Consider the following 14,138-nt stretch of genomic DNA (forward strand, 5'->3'; position numbering starts at 1 on the left):
ACTGGAAACCGAACGTGCGCCGCCGGCAGCGGGGGCGGGGCCTGCGAGGACGGGGAGGAGACAGGCGCGCTGGGGGCGGAGCCCGAGAGGAGGGAGGCGGGACCTACGAGCACCGCCTGCGCGTCTGGGGAGGGAAGTGCGTGGCTGGCGGCGGGGCCTCCGGGATGGGGGCGGGGCCTGCAGGCCGTGGGCGGAGTCCGAGCTCCCGCATCTCCCCTTTTCTGCCCAACCACGTTTCTCCCAAGCTCCTGCCGGGGATCCGAGAGAAAAGGCTGAGCGGGGGTGGGAACCAGGGCGCCTCCGTGGCTGCCTAGCCTTCCGGACTTGGGTTTCTCCATTTCTGAAATTGGGGGGTGGGTAGGAAAATTAAGCAGGGGCTTGGGGTCAAGCAGCCCTGGGTTTCAAGCGGGTAGGGTTGCCAGATTTAGCAAGTAAAATACAGGACACTCAGTTATATTGGAATTTCAGATAAACAGTGTATAATTGTATTAAAAATCTGACATTCCGGTGTAACGGGGCGTCTTATATTTTCTCTGTCGACCCTAGCTGGACTGTCTCTGGTGGTGCGACCTACACCTGAGCCTCAGTTTTTCTCCTCTATGAAGTGGGGATAATAACAGCACCTACCTGCCAGTGGTACAGTGCAGGGCAGCTGTGACACTGTTAGGATTCGAACCCCGGGCAGTCTCACTGCCACGTAGTGGCCACCTATTTTCACCTCCCAAACACCCCTCCCAAAGTGTCCTCCAGACCCCAACCAACTCAGTGTTGCACCCCCACAGAGGCTGCAATGTGTCCCATTTGAAGGCCCAAATGGGGTCCCTTGGGGATTTCAAACTCTAGCACGGTCAGGAGCCACAAAGGGTCAAAAGAGCAGACAGATATGGGGCAATAGGGAATAGTGGGCCTGTGGTGAAGTAGAGGGCACATTTTCCATCTGAAGCATTTTATATATATATATATATATATATATATAAAATGCTTTATGGGCCAGCATAAAGGTCTTACCTATGGAGGTCTTACCACCTCCACCACACCCACCTCCCTCTATGGGGGCCTTCCCCTGAGATCCAGGCTAGGTTCCTGCTCAGACCCCATTTCAAACTCCATTCACCTTTTTCTCAAAGGCTCTGACGTGGGCACGATGCCAAGGTATCCACGTTCTGATCCACACCCAGATCAGCAACTTCCCAAGGCTACCTGCTCAGGTGCAAAACCAAGTCGGCCATGACTCTCCCCATCCTATTGCGGGGAGGGCATGCTGAGGCAAGCCCTGTCCCTGGGCCTCCTTTGAGCACGGGCCTACTTTGTCCCTGCACCCTAGCCTGGGCATAGTTCAAGGGTGGTGGCCCAAGTTCAAACTCTCTCTGTGGTCTCCCATTCACACAAGGCCAGGCACACAAAGCCTGAGTCCTTCTGCCCCTGACCCCCAGTCTTCATCCTTCACGTTTCTCTTCCTCATAGACTCAACCCTAAGGGGACAGTTGTGAGAAATTCCCTACAGATCCATTCATTACCCACGATGGCTGGTGACCTGATGTGAGGATTCTTTCTCTAAAGAGGCAACACTCTCCTGGCCACATGGAAACAAGGATGTGCCCAAATGTCCTGGGCTCCCAGAGCAGATGAGAATCATAAATCCACAGAACTGACACCGGGAAGTCCTGCAGGCTCAGATAAAGCTCTTCAATTTGGTTTTTGCAAAAGTCCACTCTTTATCCTGACCTACCAGGCCCTGTACAGTCTGAACTCCTGCTTTCTTCTTAATCACCATCTGCTCACCCTGGTCACCCTTCTGACCCCCAATCACACGGAGCTCATTCCTACCTCAGGACCTTTGCACTTGCTGTATCCTCTACCTGGACTGCTCTATTCACATAGCCAGCTCCTTCCGGCCAGCTCCTTCTGGCCATTCAGCTCAACTGTCACCTCTTCAGAAAGGCCCTGGCCAACTACTCTATGTGGCACTGCATGCCCATCCCTCTAAGTTTCACCTTGATTGGTCTTTTTCATAGTAATCATCCAGCACGATGTGCTAGATCATGTCTGTTGAATGAGCAATTTAGGACAACCAGGAGTCCTGGGCCCTGTGAGATCTCGGATAAGTCATGTCCCTCTCCAGCCTCAGGCTCTGGCTCAGCCCATTGTGAGAGACCCCAGCTAGGTGAGGGGCTGAGTCGTGCTTATCTATGAGTGCAGGACTCTCAGGCTCCAGTCCTGTCAGACCCAGACCCTGGGGAAATGTAGGGCCAAACCTTCTGTGCTGCCCCACAGCCACAGTTTCCTCAACCCACCCACCTCCTGAGTGATGACCTTAAGGCCTCCATGTCTCAACTTCCTGCTGAGCCCAAACAAGAAATTCTCTGTGGCTTGTGCCAGTTCAGAGAGGTTGAATATCACCCAAGGTCACCCAGACAACTAGGGGTGAGGACAATTGTACACACATTCTAGAAGCCCACACTCCAGGGCGGTGGCATTCAACTTCCCTTCCCTCTCCCTTCCCTCCCCACCATTTTTCTTCATTTCCTCTAAAGGCTAGTGGAATGGCAATGTTTGGTATCGGCTGAAGGGCTTTCCCAAGGTCAAGCTCCAGTCCTGGGGGGTCAGCTCTTGGCCCACAAAATCCCACCACCAACACACTGTCCCTCCCACAGCGAGATGTTTCTCTCTCTCAAGTGTCAGGCGCTCTCTCTCACCCCAGACCTTTGCCATGACCTTGGCCTGACTCCCAGGGCTGCATCGGACTCTCCTGGTCTCAGTTAAAACGTTAGAGTCAAGTTGTTAGGTGGAGGCCCCTTCCCTCAGCACCATGGCCCCATGCTCCCTCATGAGGTTCTGTCACACTGGGCTGCTTTTGTCACAATCTCTCCCTAGACTGTGAGTTCTGTGAGGGAGAGAACTGTGGAATCTGTGGAATCTGTGGATCTTGCTCCCCAGGTCCCCACCACCCAGTAGAGGGCCTGCCACATAGTAGGTGCTCAATAAAGATTTAATGAGTTAACGAAGTCCACTTTCAGCCTTTCCATTTTACACATTCAACCACTGAAGCACAGAGAGGTTTAGCACCTTGCCCTGGTCACACAGCCAGGCCCCAGAGCAGCTCGAGAGGAGAGGCCCACTTGGGTATGGTGGGATTGGGCCAGGGTCAGAGGCCAGGCTGGAGGTTCCTGGAGGAAGGAGAAGGGATGATCAGGGGCTGTGCACGCACTGTGCTTCTTTGCTGCTGGCATTGTCTGTGCGGCCAGGCCCTTGGTCTGACCACCAACCCCTGTCCCCCTTTCGCAGATGAGAAGAGCGACTTCCAGAGGAAGGAAGAACTTCCTCAAGATCAATGGTGGGTCCTAACATAGTGTCTTCCAGAGATGCAGCCGCCCCCAAAACCTCCCCTTCTCCTGCCTGCATCCCTAGAGAAGCAGGAGCCACAGGAACCACCCCAAAAGGCCAGTGGACAGGAGGTAAGGAGACCTGGGATCTTGGGCTGGCCTTTCCACTTACCCATGGGTAATCCCATTAAAGTCTCTGGGCCTCAGTTTCCCCATCTGGACGACAGAGGGGCTTGGCTGGAGCCTTCAGCCTACACCATTCCCCAGAGCATGAAGACAGGGCTAAGGGAGCTGGTGGGTAAGAATACTGAGGCTCCTGAGTCCAAAAGGCATAGTCGAGTCCTGGTTCCAGCATTTATTGCTGAATGATCTTGCTCAGTACCTTCACCCCCTGAGCCTCCAATTCATGGTCTGTAAAAAGAGAATAATAGCATTTTTTTTTTTTTTTTGAAGATTAATCGAGCTAATGTTGGGGAGTCCCTGGCACAACGCCAACCAGTCATCACCACCAAATGAGGCTGTGTTGTCATGGTATTAGTTAGGGGATGCTGCCCTCTGGAGGCCAAAGGGAGGAACAGCAGGTGAAGGGAGGCCGACCCGCCGCCGGGGTCAGACTGGAACCCTGGTTCCCGGCGTGGGCCCATTGTCCAGATGCGACAGAGCGACGGGCGCGGGTCACTCGGTATGAGCCTCCACCCACTGGCAGAGGCGACGGGCGTAGCGAGCGGGGCTGACGGTGGAGAAGGTCCGACCTGGGTAGCGCAGCGTCTTCCATAAGTGCTCCAGCCGCTTGCGGAGCCCGTAGACCGTAGAGAGATCCACCAGACCCAGGAAATAGCGTTGCTCCGGCCCGTCCAGGATGTGTAAGGCGTTGGGGGAGTCGGGCAGCAGCCGGCGGTTCTGGGATCCCGGCTCCTCCGGGCTCTGTACCCCTCGCACAGACCTGGCGGCCGGACAGGGGGGTGAGGCTACTGCCTCCTCCGGGGGGCGGGGGCCCAGCCAAAGGGTTCCCGCAAGCCTTGCCCCGGCGCGCCCGCGGTGATTCTGCGCTGACCCTGCGCTTCCTCCGCTCATTCCCACAACTCCTGTGTGCCAGGCCTATGACGTCAGATGAACTGGGAGGCCGAGTAAAGTGTGGATGATGGTCTAGAGTCGCACTGTCCAATACGTAGCCACTAGCCATATGTGGCCATTGAGCATTAAACTGCGGCCAGTCCCAACTGAGATACGCTCTAAGAGTAAAATACAGACTGAATTTCCAGGACAGTATGAGAAAAAGAATGTAAAATACCTCATAAATGTTTATATTGATTAGATGATGAAACGATAAAATTTGGGGTGTATTGAGTAACAAATATATTCTTACAATTAGTTTTACCTGTTTCTTTTTACTTCTCTAAAGAGGCTGCTAGACAATTTAAAACCACATGTGTGATTCGCGTTACATTTCTGTTGTCTAGAGCATTTGGGTCACGCAGACCCTGGCTCTGCATTTTATCCGCCGGGTCACTTTGGGCAAGTCTGGTGTTGGGGTATTTCCCAAACTTCTGTTTGGGGTCGTCCATCTCTGGAGGATTCGGGGTGGCAGAGCTGAAAGAAACCTTGTGAACAAAGTCCAATTCCGGTTTATAGATGATGTGTGTGTTGGGGGATGGGATGCCTTCCAAATGTATTCCAAATCCGAAGATGCCTTTGGCTGGGTCCCAGTCCCAGCCCAAAGCAGGTTCAATTCCCTATTTCGTCCTCTTGGAGGTGGAGGGAAGTTGGGGAAGTGTCGCGGAGGGAAATAAGCCAACGAAAGACAGGCCCTGCCCAGGCATCGACCAATCAGAACCCAGGGGTGTGGGAGACTGGGCAAACCGCTAGCGTCCTTTGCAGTGCGGGTGCGGTGCGGTGCTGGGAGGGGGCGGGGCGGGGTCTTTTTCTGAATGGGGGGCTGGGAACTGGTAGGGGTGGGGCTGGAACAGTGGCAACTTACCAGCTAGCAAATTTCAATATGACAACAACCACTATATGCAAACTAGGGTTTACCGGCTGAATGACAGCTGTAATCTAAGCCCCAGATGGGGGCAGAGGGCAAGGCAGAAGCTGACCTAGTTTGGATGGGCAGACTTGGCTGGGGGCCCGTCTGTGCCCCATGGCAGGAATTTCACCCTCTGGTCAGGATGTGGTCAGCCCAGCCACAGGGCTGTGGGGAGCCGTTAATCTGGGTTCTGCCCAAGCCTCACCCATCCCAAGGTCTTCCTCCAAAGGGTGGGTTCGGAGGCCAGATGAGAGGACATCATCTTTCACTTTTCTTTTCCACCCACCAGATGGTTGGGCTTCTTTCCTTAATGTGCCTTCCTTAACCCCTACTTAATCCTGTTCAGTCACAAAGGTGGGCCTTGGAGGATTGAAATCAAAGCAACCAACCAAGGACTAACACGAATCCTCAGAAGTCATTCTACAACCTCACTTCCCGTCTCTGAACCTCACTTATCGCGTCTCTAAAATGGGAGGGAGCCCACCTTAATGAGGCTCGTGGCCAGCATGCAAAGAACAGTTGCTACTCCAAGGCAGGGGGACACCATGATGACGGTGCCCATGGTGATGACCCCAGGGTCCTAGAAGTAGAATTACTGGGTTAAAGGGCAAGGGCTCCTTCTCAAGTAAAAATTAAACAGGTCTGAAAACTGTTCTGAAATCTTCCATGGCTCCACACCCCTTCAGGAAAGTGGGCAGATTCTTTAAATCAGCACCGAAGTCCTTGTCCAGCTGGATCTCCCCTGTTCTGTCCTCTGCTGCTGTCCCCATGTGTCCCCCCACCCTGCCAGCCAGGCTTCTCCAGTCCTTCACCCTACACGTGGACACAGCCTTTGTCTGTACTGTCTTCCCACCTCACCACCCATCGCTCTCAGGCTCCCGTCACCTCATTCTTGCCCTTGCCCTGTAGGGGGGGCCCACCTGGCTGTGCGGAAGATGAGGCTGCCGCCCGGGCCCCTCTCATCCTCGTGGAGGCGCTGGAAGGCCATCAGAAGGCTGTAATCCAGCACGTTGAGCTCCCGGAGGAAGGCGGTGTCCAGTTCCATCTGGTGGAGGAGCCAGCTCCGCTGGGGTCCTGCCAGAGCATCAGTGCCCCCACTTGAGTGCTCATCGTGTGCCAGGCAAGGTGCTGAGGGCTCCACACATATCTGCCCCAAGAGGGCAGGTGTCATTACTGCCCCACGTCACAGATGAGGAAACTCCTCTGTAATTTGCCCTGGTCACCTAGTTAGTAAGTCGTGGAGCTAGGATTTGAACTCTGCTCTGCCTGACTCTAGACCCCGGGCTCTTAATGACTCAGGCAGAGGGCAGTGCCAGGGACACCCTTCTGACTTCACCCGGGATGGAGAAAGAGCAGCCAGTGACTGTCCCCATGGCTCACCCAGGTCGATGGTCTTGCCTTGAAAGTTGAGGTCCTTCAGCACGAGGACAAGAGGGCTGCCCTCAGGGGCTGGCTCCACCCATCGGCTCACCTCACAGCCCTTTATATCATACCTGTGAGGGGGTATGACAGAAAGGGGATGACAGAATTCAGGTTGACACAGACTGACACACACAGGGAACCAAGAAACAAGAGCTTCCACTGGGTGGATGTTCAAATCCTCAGCACAACCCATTCCATTATTGTCCCCATGTCACAGATGAAGAAAAAGGCCCAGAGTTTTCTTTGACTTGCCCACACAGTAAGTAAAGAATAGAGCGGCGGTTGGGGGGGGGGGGGGCACCTGGGTGGCTCAGTCGGTTAAACATCTGACTTCAGGTCATGATCTCGAGGCTTGGAGGTTCAAGCTCCGCATCACATTGGAGCCTGAAGCCTGCTTCAGGTTCTGTGTCTCCCTCTCTCTCTGCCCCTCCCCACTCTCACTCTTTCTCTCTCAAAAATAAATAAAATATTTTTTAAAATTAATAAATAAACTAAGAAAAAAAAAAAAAAAAGAAGGCAGAGCAGGAATTTGAACTCAGGCCTCTGGAAGCCCCGTTCAGGCTTTACCCCTGCTTGTGCCTGCCTCTTAGCACCCTGTCATCCCTGGAGGTGTTCCAGACACAGGCATCCAACCCTAGACAGCAGCACCAGGAGGGCTTGAAGGAAGTCCGTGGCCCCAGGGGAGCACTAATGGAGACCCTGCAGGCAGAGTCGGGGTTAGGAGGCACAGAGGCCATGTGCAATAAGAGGCTGGGTCCGAATCCCTGTTCCTCGCAGAGTAGCTGGCCCTCCTTGTCCTCAGCTTCTCATCTATAAAATGGGCATGATAACCACACCTGCCCCTCAGAACCGTTCTGGGAATAAAGAAGGAAATGAATGCCAAGACTCCAGTGCCCAGTGCATCCTGAGTGCTCAAGAGACGCTGGTGGTGCCTAGCACCGTCTCTGATCCATTAGGAGACCTTGGGGATGCCCCTTCTCCTCCCTGGGCCCTAGTTTCGCATCTAGGGGGGGATGGGTGCTGCAGGTGGCACGTCCCGCGTGGGGCCGGGGCCCTGTGAGGCGACTCACCTCTCAGAGATGCGGCCGGCGGGATAGAAGACGCTCTGCATGATGATGAAGAATTTCTGGGGACGGGGGTAGGGAGTGAGGGAGGACAGGATCTCACCCTCCAGCCGCCCCCTCTGACCCGGCCCCCTCGCCTCGGCCTCACCCACCTTCTTTCCCCGAGCCACCCGCAGACTGTGCACTCCTGGAAGGGGAGAGGGCGCCAGGTGAGGGGCCCCAAACTCGACACCCCTGGGCCCATCCCGCCCTAGGCCCGGCGCCAGGCCTCGCCTCCTTCTCGAGGTCCACCGCCTCCCGAGCCCGCCCCTCCCGGCCGCGCCCCCAGACCTCTTCCGCGGCTCGGGTAGAGGTCCCGACTGGGCCCGGCTCTAGGCAGCCCCAGAGATGCGCGGTCTTCAGGCGTGACTCCACCCACATACCCTCCCCACACGGGACTGTCAATCGACTCCGCCCCCTTTAGGCCCCGCCCATCCAAACACCACCTTTCCCCTACAGGAACATCTAGGACACACCCCCCACGGAACTCTCCGCGGCCGGTGGATCGGTTCCCTCCGCCCCGCTCGGGCTCAGATCCCCTACACCCCCCCAACCTGGGAACCGCCCCACTCCCTACCCTCCTCCTCTGCTCTCTCTTCCCTCCCCCAGCCCCGCAGTCCCGGGTTCCTGGCCGGTCGTACCCAGCAACCGCGCAAGCAGCGAGTGCGGGTGCCGCTGCAGGTGCTGCACGTAGCGGGGCAGGTGGGCGAGCAGCGCCCGCACCTCCCGGCGGCGCTGGGTCTTCAGGAAGAAGCGTTGATCGTGGCTGGGGTGGAGGGAGAGGTCACTGGTCAGGCAGGGCTGGAGCGGCCCCCATCAGGCCCTCTGCCCGAATGTGTATCTGTCTCCCCAGGCCCAGGTTGGAGGTCTCCCCACCTCCACCCTTGTCACCTCCCGTCCTCCCTCTCCTCCTCCGTCTGATCCCTACCTGGCCCTGGCCCTCCCCGACCTTGCCATCCTGTTTCTCTTCTCCGCCTCCCCCCCCTCCCCTTCACCCAAGAACAACACTCCCACCCCTTCCCCACCCCTGCTGCCAGCTCACGACAGGAAGAAGCTGGCCTTGCTCTTGGAGGTGCTGAGGAACTGCAGGTAGGGGCCACCTGGGCCTAATGCCGCCTGATAGTCTCCCTCAGCCAGGCCTAGGGAGTGGCGTAGCCAGGCGAAGGCCGGGCCGGCCAGGGTGCCCAGCTCGAAGCCCTGCAGGGGAGGAAAAGCAGGCCCAAGAGTGTCCACGGGGGCCAGGTGTGTGCAGTTGGCCCTAGCGTGGGAGGGTCAGGGTAATCACATCCTTCCCACAAGGCCCTGAGGCAAGTCAGCACTCCCACTGCAAGAAGGGGGAGACCGAGGACAGAGAAGGAACACCAGTACACGCCCCTCCCATGCAGCAGTCTTGGGCTTCCTACCTCATGAACCTGGGTCAGGACCTCGGAGAAATCCTCCTCGGTGGGTGGTCCCTACAGGGAGGGGTGGAGGGATTCAGGGCAAGTCTCAGCCCCAGGATCTCCAAGAGCCCTGCCTCTGGCCTCACCCCCTTTCCACAGTCTGATTGCTCCAGCCAACAAGCAGCAGAACTCAGAGCCTGGTCCATTCACCCAGATGCACGTGTTGGCCAAGTGAAGCCGGAGGCCATCCCAGTGAAAGGGGATGGCCTCAAAGCCAAGGGACCTGCCTGACTCAGTGTGAGAGAGGCAGGATCAGGGAAGGCTTCCTGGGGGAGGTGACCTGTAAGCTGAAATCTGAAAGGTGGTGGAGAGGACGTGCCTGGTGCTCACGGCAGGGGGGACAGCACTGGTGGCCACCGGGAAGAGCAAGAGGGCCCAAGTGGTTGCAGTAGGTAAAGGAAGGATGGAGTATGGATGCAGCTGGACAGCTGGCTCTTGGACTTGAGCCAGCAAGGTCCTGAGGCCATGCTGAGTACTGGGGAGCCATGTTAGATTGGCAGCAGGCGATGAGAGTTAGAGGACCTCTTGTCGGGCTCCGACACTCTTCCTGGACCTCTAGGTCCATGTGCCAGGACTTGGCCTATGGGCTGTGGTCACACTGTGCACATGTGTGCACACACACAAACAACACACGTGCTTGCTCGGGCTCCGTCCAGCTGCTGAGCTTGCAGTTGGGCGACCCTTTCTGCTGAGCCAGCCTGGCCCCAGCCTGAGCTCCGGGGAGGATGGGCCAGGCTGGCAGGGTGGGGGTGGGGTCCTTTCTCAGCCATGCACCCTAGCAGAGCTAGGAGGGCCTCAGAGACCAGGGAATACAGTCCCCCCTACCCATTATACAGATGGGGACTCTGAGGCCCAAAGAAGAAGAGGCCCAACTAGATCACACACCAACCACCTGGGTTAAGGGGGCCTTCACCTCCCCAACACACACTGGGCTGTGTGGCTTCCTGGCCTCAGCCCCCACCCCAGCATGTCCCTCCCTGCACCCCAAGCCCCTGATTTCCTCCTCTTATAGCCCTCTCATCCCCAGTCCTGCAGTATTAACAAGACAGGGCATCGGCGCAGTCTTGCCCTTGGTACTGTTGAGGTGCATGGCACAGATCAGCCACTCACTGTGGGTGGGTGGTCCATGGAGACCTGAGTGGCAGCCCACAGCCCTGCCTGCATCATACATGTCAGCTGGTGCAGCTCATGCCCCGGGCCGATCTCAAACAGGCCAAGGCGAGCCTGCTTGTCTCGTAGACGCCAGAGGAGGCCACGGCGGCCAGAGGTCGAGGTGGCTGGTCTGCATCCAGCCTCTGGGGAGGGGGCCAGGACCTGGTGGCAGGAAACACAAGAAGCAGTGAGCACACAGAGTGTGCATTCCAGAGGGGAAAGACCCGGGTTTGCGTCCCACCTCTGGTACTCGTGAGCCCTCCTGTTATCACTCTCTGCCTCCGTTTCCTCGGTTGCAAAATAGGGAGAATGCTGGTACCCACCTCACTGGGTGTTGTGATGGGCCGCCCAGTGCCTGGCAAGCAGTCGGCACCCAGAATAGAACGATGGTTATTATTATCAGTAGGTAGAGAATGCTTTCCGCAGACAAACCTGTCTCTCACCAGCTGTGTGATCTTAGGTAAGTCACCTAACCTTTCTGCATCTCGTTTTCTCCTCTGTAAAATGAGAACTATAATAACTCCTTCGTGGCAGTTTGAGCTCCATGCCCAGGAACCCTTGATAGTAGGAGCTGTGACGCCAGGGACGGGGGCATCTATTCGACTGGAGTTCCTCCAGGCCGAGCGGAGGGTCAGCATGAAGCTGCGCTCGCAGCAGCTGACCCATTAGTAGTGGGCACCCACCATGTGCCCAGCACTGGCTGAGAGTCTGACTTCCTGACAGCCCTATGAAGGAGGAGCTTTTATAATCATCTCCATTTTCGCGATGAGAAAACTGAGGAAGTTCTCTGGGGATAACCGCCAGACTTCCCCTGCATACCTGCGGCCCCCCTGTGGGGCGTGTCCTGGTCCCCGCCCAGGGCAGGACCCCTCCGGGACTTGGATTGGGGGTCTGTGTCCGCGCTACCCTGGGAGGGGAGGCCTGGACCCTGACCCCCAACCCTTTCCTCTCCTGTCCTCTTTTGGGTCCGCACCTACCTCGCGGGGCCCCGGGCTCGGCGCGGCCATCACCCCCGCAGCAGCTTCCCGGGCTCTGGCCGTGTCCCCGCCGCCGCGCTGCAGGAGCGGGTCCCCGCCCCTGCTTCTGGACCGACCAATAGCGCGGCGCCGGTCACCGCTGCACCCAATCCGCACGGGAGGCGCCGGGGATCGCCTGCGGGTCCCGCCCCCGGGGCTGCAGCATCCTTCAGACCTCGGTCCAGGCCGGGGCGGGGCCGCCGCGCATTGCTTCAGGTCGCCAGGAGGGAAGATCCCCCCCCCCCCCCCCGCCCAACACCTCAGTTCGTCTCCTGAAGTGGGGGATTCGGGTCTCGGGGCCGCATGGGAAGGCGGGAAACCTAAATCCACTCCGGCCCACCCACTCTGGCGTGAAATCCCCACCGACTGCCTCTCGGGTGAGAAAACTATGGTCCGGAGAGAGAAGCGAGTATCTCCAGGTCACACAGGAAGTCCGGGGAACGCATTCATTCAGGGCATATTTTGAACACTCTCTTTGGGCCAGGGCTAGTGCTAGGCCCTGGGGATTCAGTGGTGAGAGGGAGGAACACAGCTGCCAGCGTGATCTTTTAAAAGCATAAATCGGATGATGTCACTCTCATGCTTAAAACCTCCAGTGGCTTCCCCCTGCACTGGAACAAAATCCACACCCCTCGCCCCGGCCATGGCCCCAGGCCCGTCTCAAACCACTCTCCCTACACCCGCCACACAGCCACACGCCCCCCCCCCCCCCCCCGCTGGTCCTTAGGAATAAAATTCTTCCACACCTGGGGCTTTTGCAGGTGCTGTTCCCATTGCTTGAAATCCTTTCCCCTAGGCTCTCATTTGCCCTATTCTTTCTTGTGACCTTGACTGACTCGAAGTGTCCCCAACTCTCATGCTTTTCACATCACCTAGTTTTAATTTTCTTCATCACACTCAACACTGTAGGAAATTGACTTGTGCATTTATTTCTTATATCTCTCCCCCCCCACACCCCCACCCCCAGAATGGGACCACCAGGAGGGCAGAACCAGGCTGGGTCCATTTCTTGGCTTGGTACCTGGCACAAACCAGTGTTTCACAAGTATATGTTGAACCAATGTGAGTAGGATGTGCAAAGGGCCTCTGAGTGCAAAGGATGTGCAAAGGGCCAGTGAGTCCCAGCCAGGGTAGCTGGAATGAGAAGGAATCGAACAAGCGACCATGCAGGCTCTCTTAGGCCATCTTAGGGAGGGGAGTGGAGAACCCAGACAAGCATTCTAAGTGTGTATGAGAAAGATGCTCAGATGTTCTAGAAAGGCCATGGTTGTCATGCATAGTCACATTGGAGGGAGCCAGAGTGGGTGGGCGGGGGGTGGGAGTGAGGAATCTTTTGGTGACTTAGGGTAGAGGCTGGTGGCTTTGCATCAGGAAGGTGACTGGGGTGGGGGAGGGAGAGAAGGGGAGAATTGTCAAGATTTGAGGTCATGTGGATGGGGGCTTGGAGAAGGAAGGGCAGTGATGTCTGCCAGGCTTCTGGCTGGGGTTAGGGTCACAGGATGATGCCAGTCACGAAAGGGGGTGAGGCATGAGGGGAGGTCCAGATTGCTGAGAGGGCGTCTGAGAGCTCAGATCATGACAGGCTTCATCTGAGGTGCCACTACGACATCCAGTGGCAGTTAGCTGGTGCATATGCAATACACCGGGGCTTGGGAGGCGAGCCTGGATGAGGACAAGGCCACCCAGGATATGTGGGGAGAAGGCTCGCGACCAAGTCCCAAGGAGCCCAATGTTGTCTCATGGCAGAAGTGGAGCATGAGGCAGGAGTAGGACAATGGGTCATCACAGACACTGAGAGCATCTGAGGGTGCGTCCAGGGGGGATGTCACAGACTAACATGGGGTCACTGGTGGTCGGAGTGGATCTAGCCCTCCAGGAAGGATGCCGAGCACAGTGAAGGTGAGGAAATCCAGGCAGCAGATGTGGACCCCCTTTTCGGAATTTGGCTACGAAGGGGAGAGACCTGGAGGAAATTAGTCGGTTGATGGACAGTCCTTTATATGGAGGCCTGGGGATGCTCATGAAACCGAGGGAGGACCCCAGTGAGAGGCAGTGGTTGTTCCAATGAGAGGGGGACCATCAGAGACACGATACTCCTGTCACAGCAGGGGGAGAGGACAGAACCCAAAGCCCAGGTCGTAGCTCTGCCTGGACTGGAGGACAGGGGGAAGATGGGCCAGGGGAGGGAAGGGGAGGTGTGCCCGCAGTCGGCCTCTGTTCTCAGATGAGGGAGCCGCCTCTGCTGACTAGAGTGAACATCCAAGGCGTGACAGAGCCTTAAACTAGGAACTGTGGACGGGAGCCTTGGCTGTGCGGGGGGCAGGGTTGATTACCAGGAGACAGGGCTGGGCCTGCGCCAGATCAGTCAACCTGACCACAGCCAGCCCTGCTCTGGTTCCTCCAGCTCTCACTGCCCAGAGCCATGCTAGGTTGGGCTGCTGGGTATAAGAGACGGACAATGGACTTGGCCTTTTAGGGGACTGGCCTGAGGGTCCCTAAAATACTAGTGCGCGCTAGCTGGGCTGGCACAGGGGAGGCTCAGTACAGGCTGATGTGGTTGGCATCTGGCACATTGCCATGCCCCCACTGAGCTCCCATCTGTGGGCTGCACCTGTCTGGATCCACATCTGTTTCTGTCCCCACTTGATCCTGTGTCC

At 57.1% G+C, this 14,138-nt stretch overlaps 1 protein-coding gene across 4 annotated transcripts; it reads right to left on the reverse strand.

The window, feature by feature from the left end:
- Nucleotides 1-2,971: 2,971 nt before the first annotated feature.
- On the reverse strand, nucleotides 2,972-11,573 carry PIP5KL1 (phosphatidylinositol-4-phosphate 5-kinase like 1). 4 transcript variants are annotated; one of them, XR_006710174.1, is made up of 11 exons: nucleotides 11,443-11,569; nucleotides 10,424-10,627; nucleotides 9,275-9,325; nucleotides 8,914-9,068; nucleotides 8,513-8,637; nucleotides 7,985-8,019; nucleotides 7,839-7,894; nucleotides 6,727-6,839; nucleotides 6,267-6,420; nucleotides 3,496-4,266; nucleotides 2,972-3,167 (listed from the first exon to the last, which is right to left on the reverse strand). XR_006710174.1 is itself a non-coding variant. In XM_045468761.1 (10 exons), exons 1-10 carry the CDS (start codon nucleotides 11,470-11,472, stop codon nucleotides 3,999-4,001), a joined length of 1,191 nt encoding a protein of 396 aa, XP_045324717.1. In that variant the 5' UTR covers nucleotides 11,473-11,569; the 3' UTR covers nucleotides 2,972-3,998. The 4 variants fall into 4 exon arrangements, 2 of the variants coding, with proteins under 2 accessions (XP_045324717.1, XP_045324718.1); XM_045468761.1 differs by having other exon boundaries at nucleotides 2,972-4,266; XM_045468762.1 differs by lacking the exons at nucleotides 2,972-3,167; nucleotides 3,496-4,266 and adding an exon at nucleotides 4,607-4,913 and having other exon boundaries at nucleotides 11,443-11,573.
- Between the last annotated feature and the right edge of the window lie 2,565 nt (nucleotides 11,574-14,138).

Source organism: Leopardus geoffroyi, chromosome D4, assembly GCF_018350155.1.
Source record: "Leopardus geoffroyi isolate Oge1 chromosome D4, O.geoffroyi_Oge1_pat1.0, whole genome shotgun sequence".
Taxonomy (NCBI): domain Eukaryota; kingdom Metazoa; phylum Chordata; class Mammalia; order Carnivora; family Felidae; genus Leopardus; species Leopardus geoffroyi.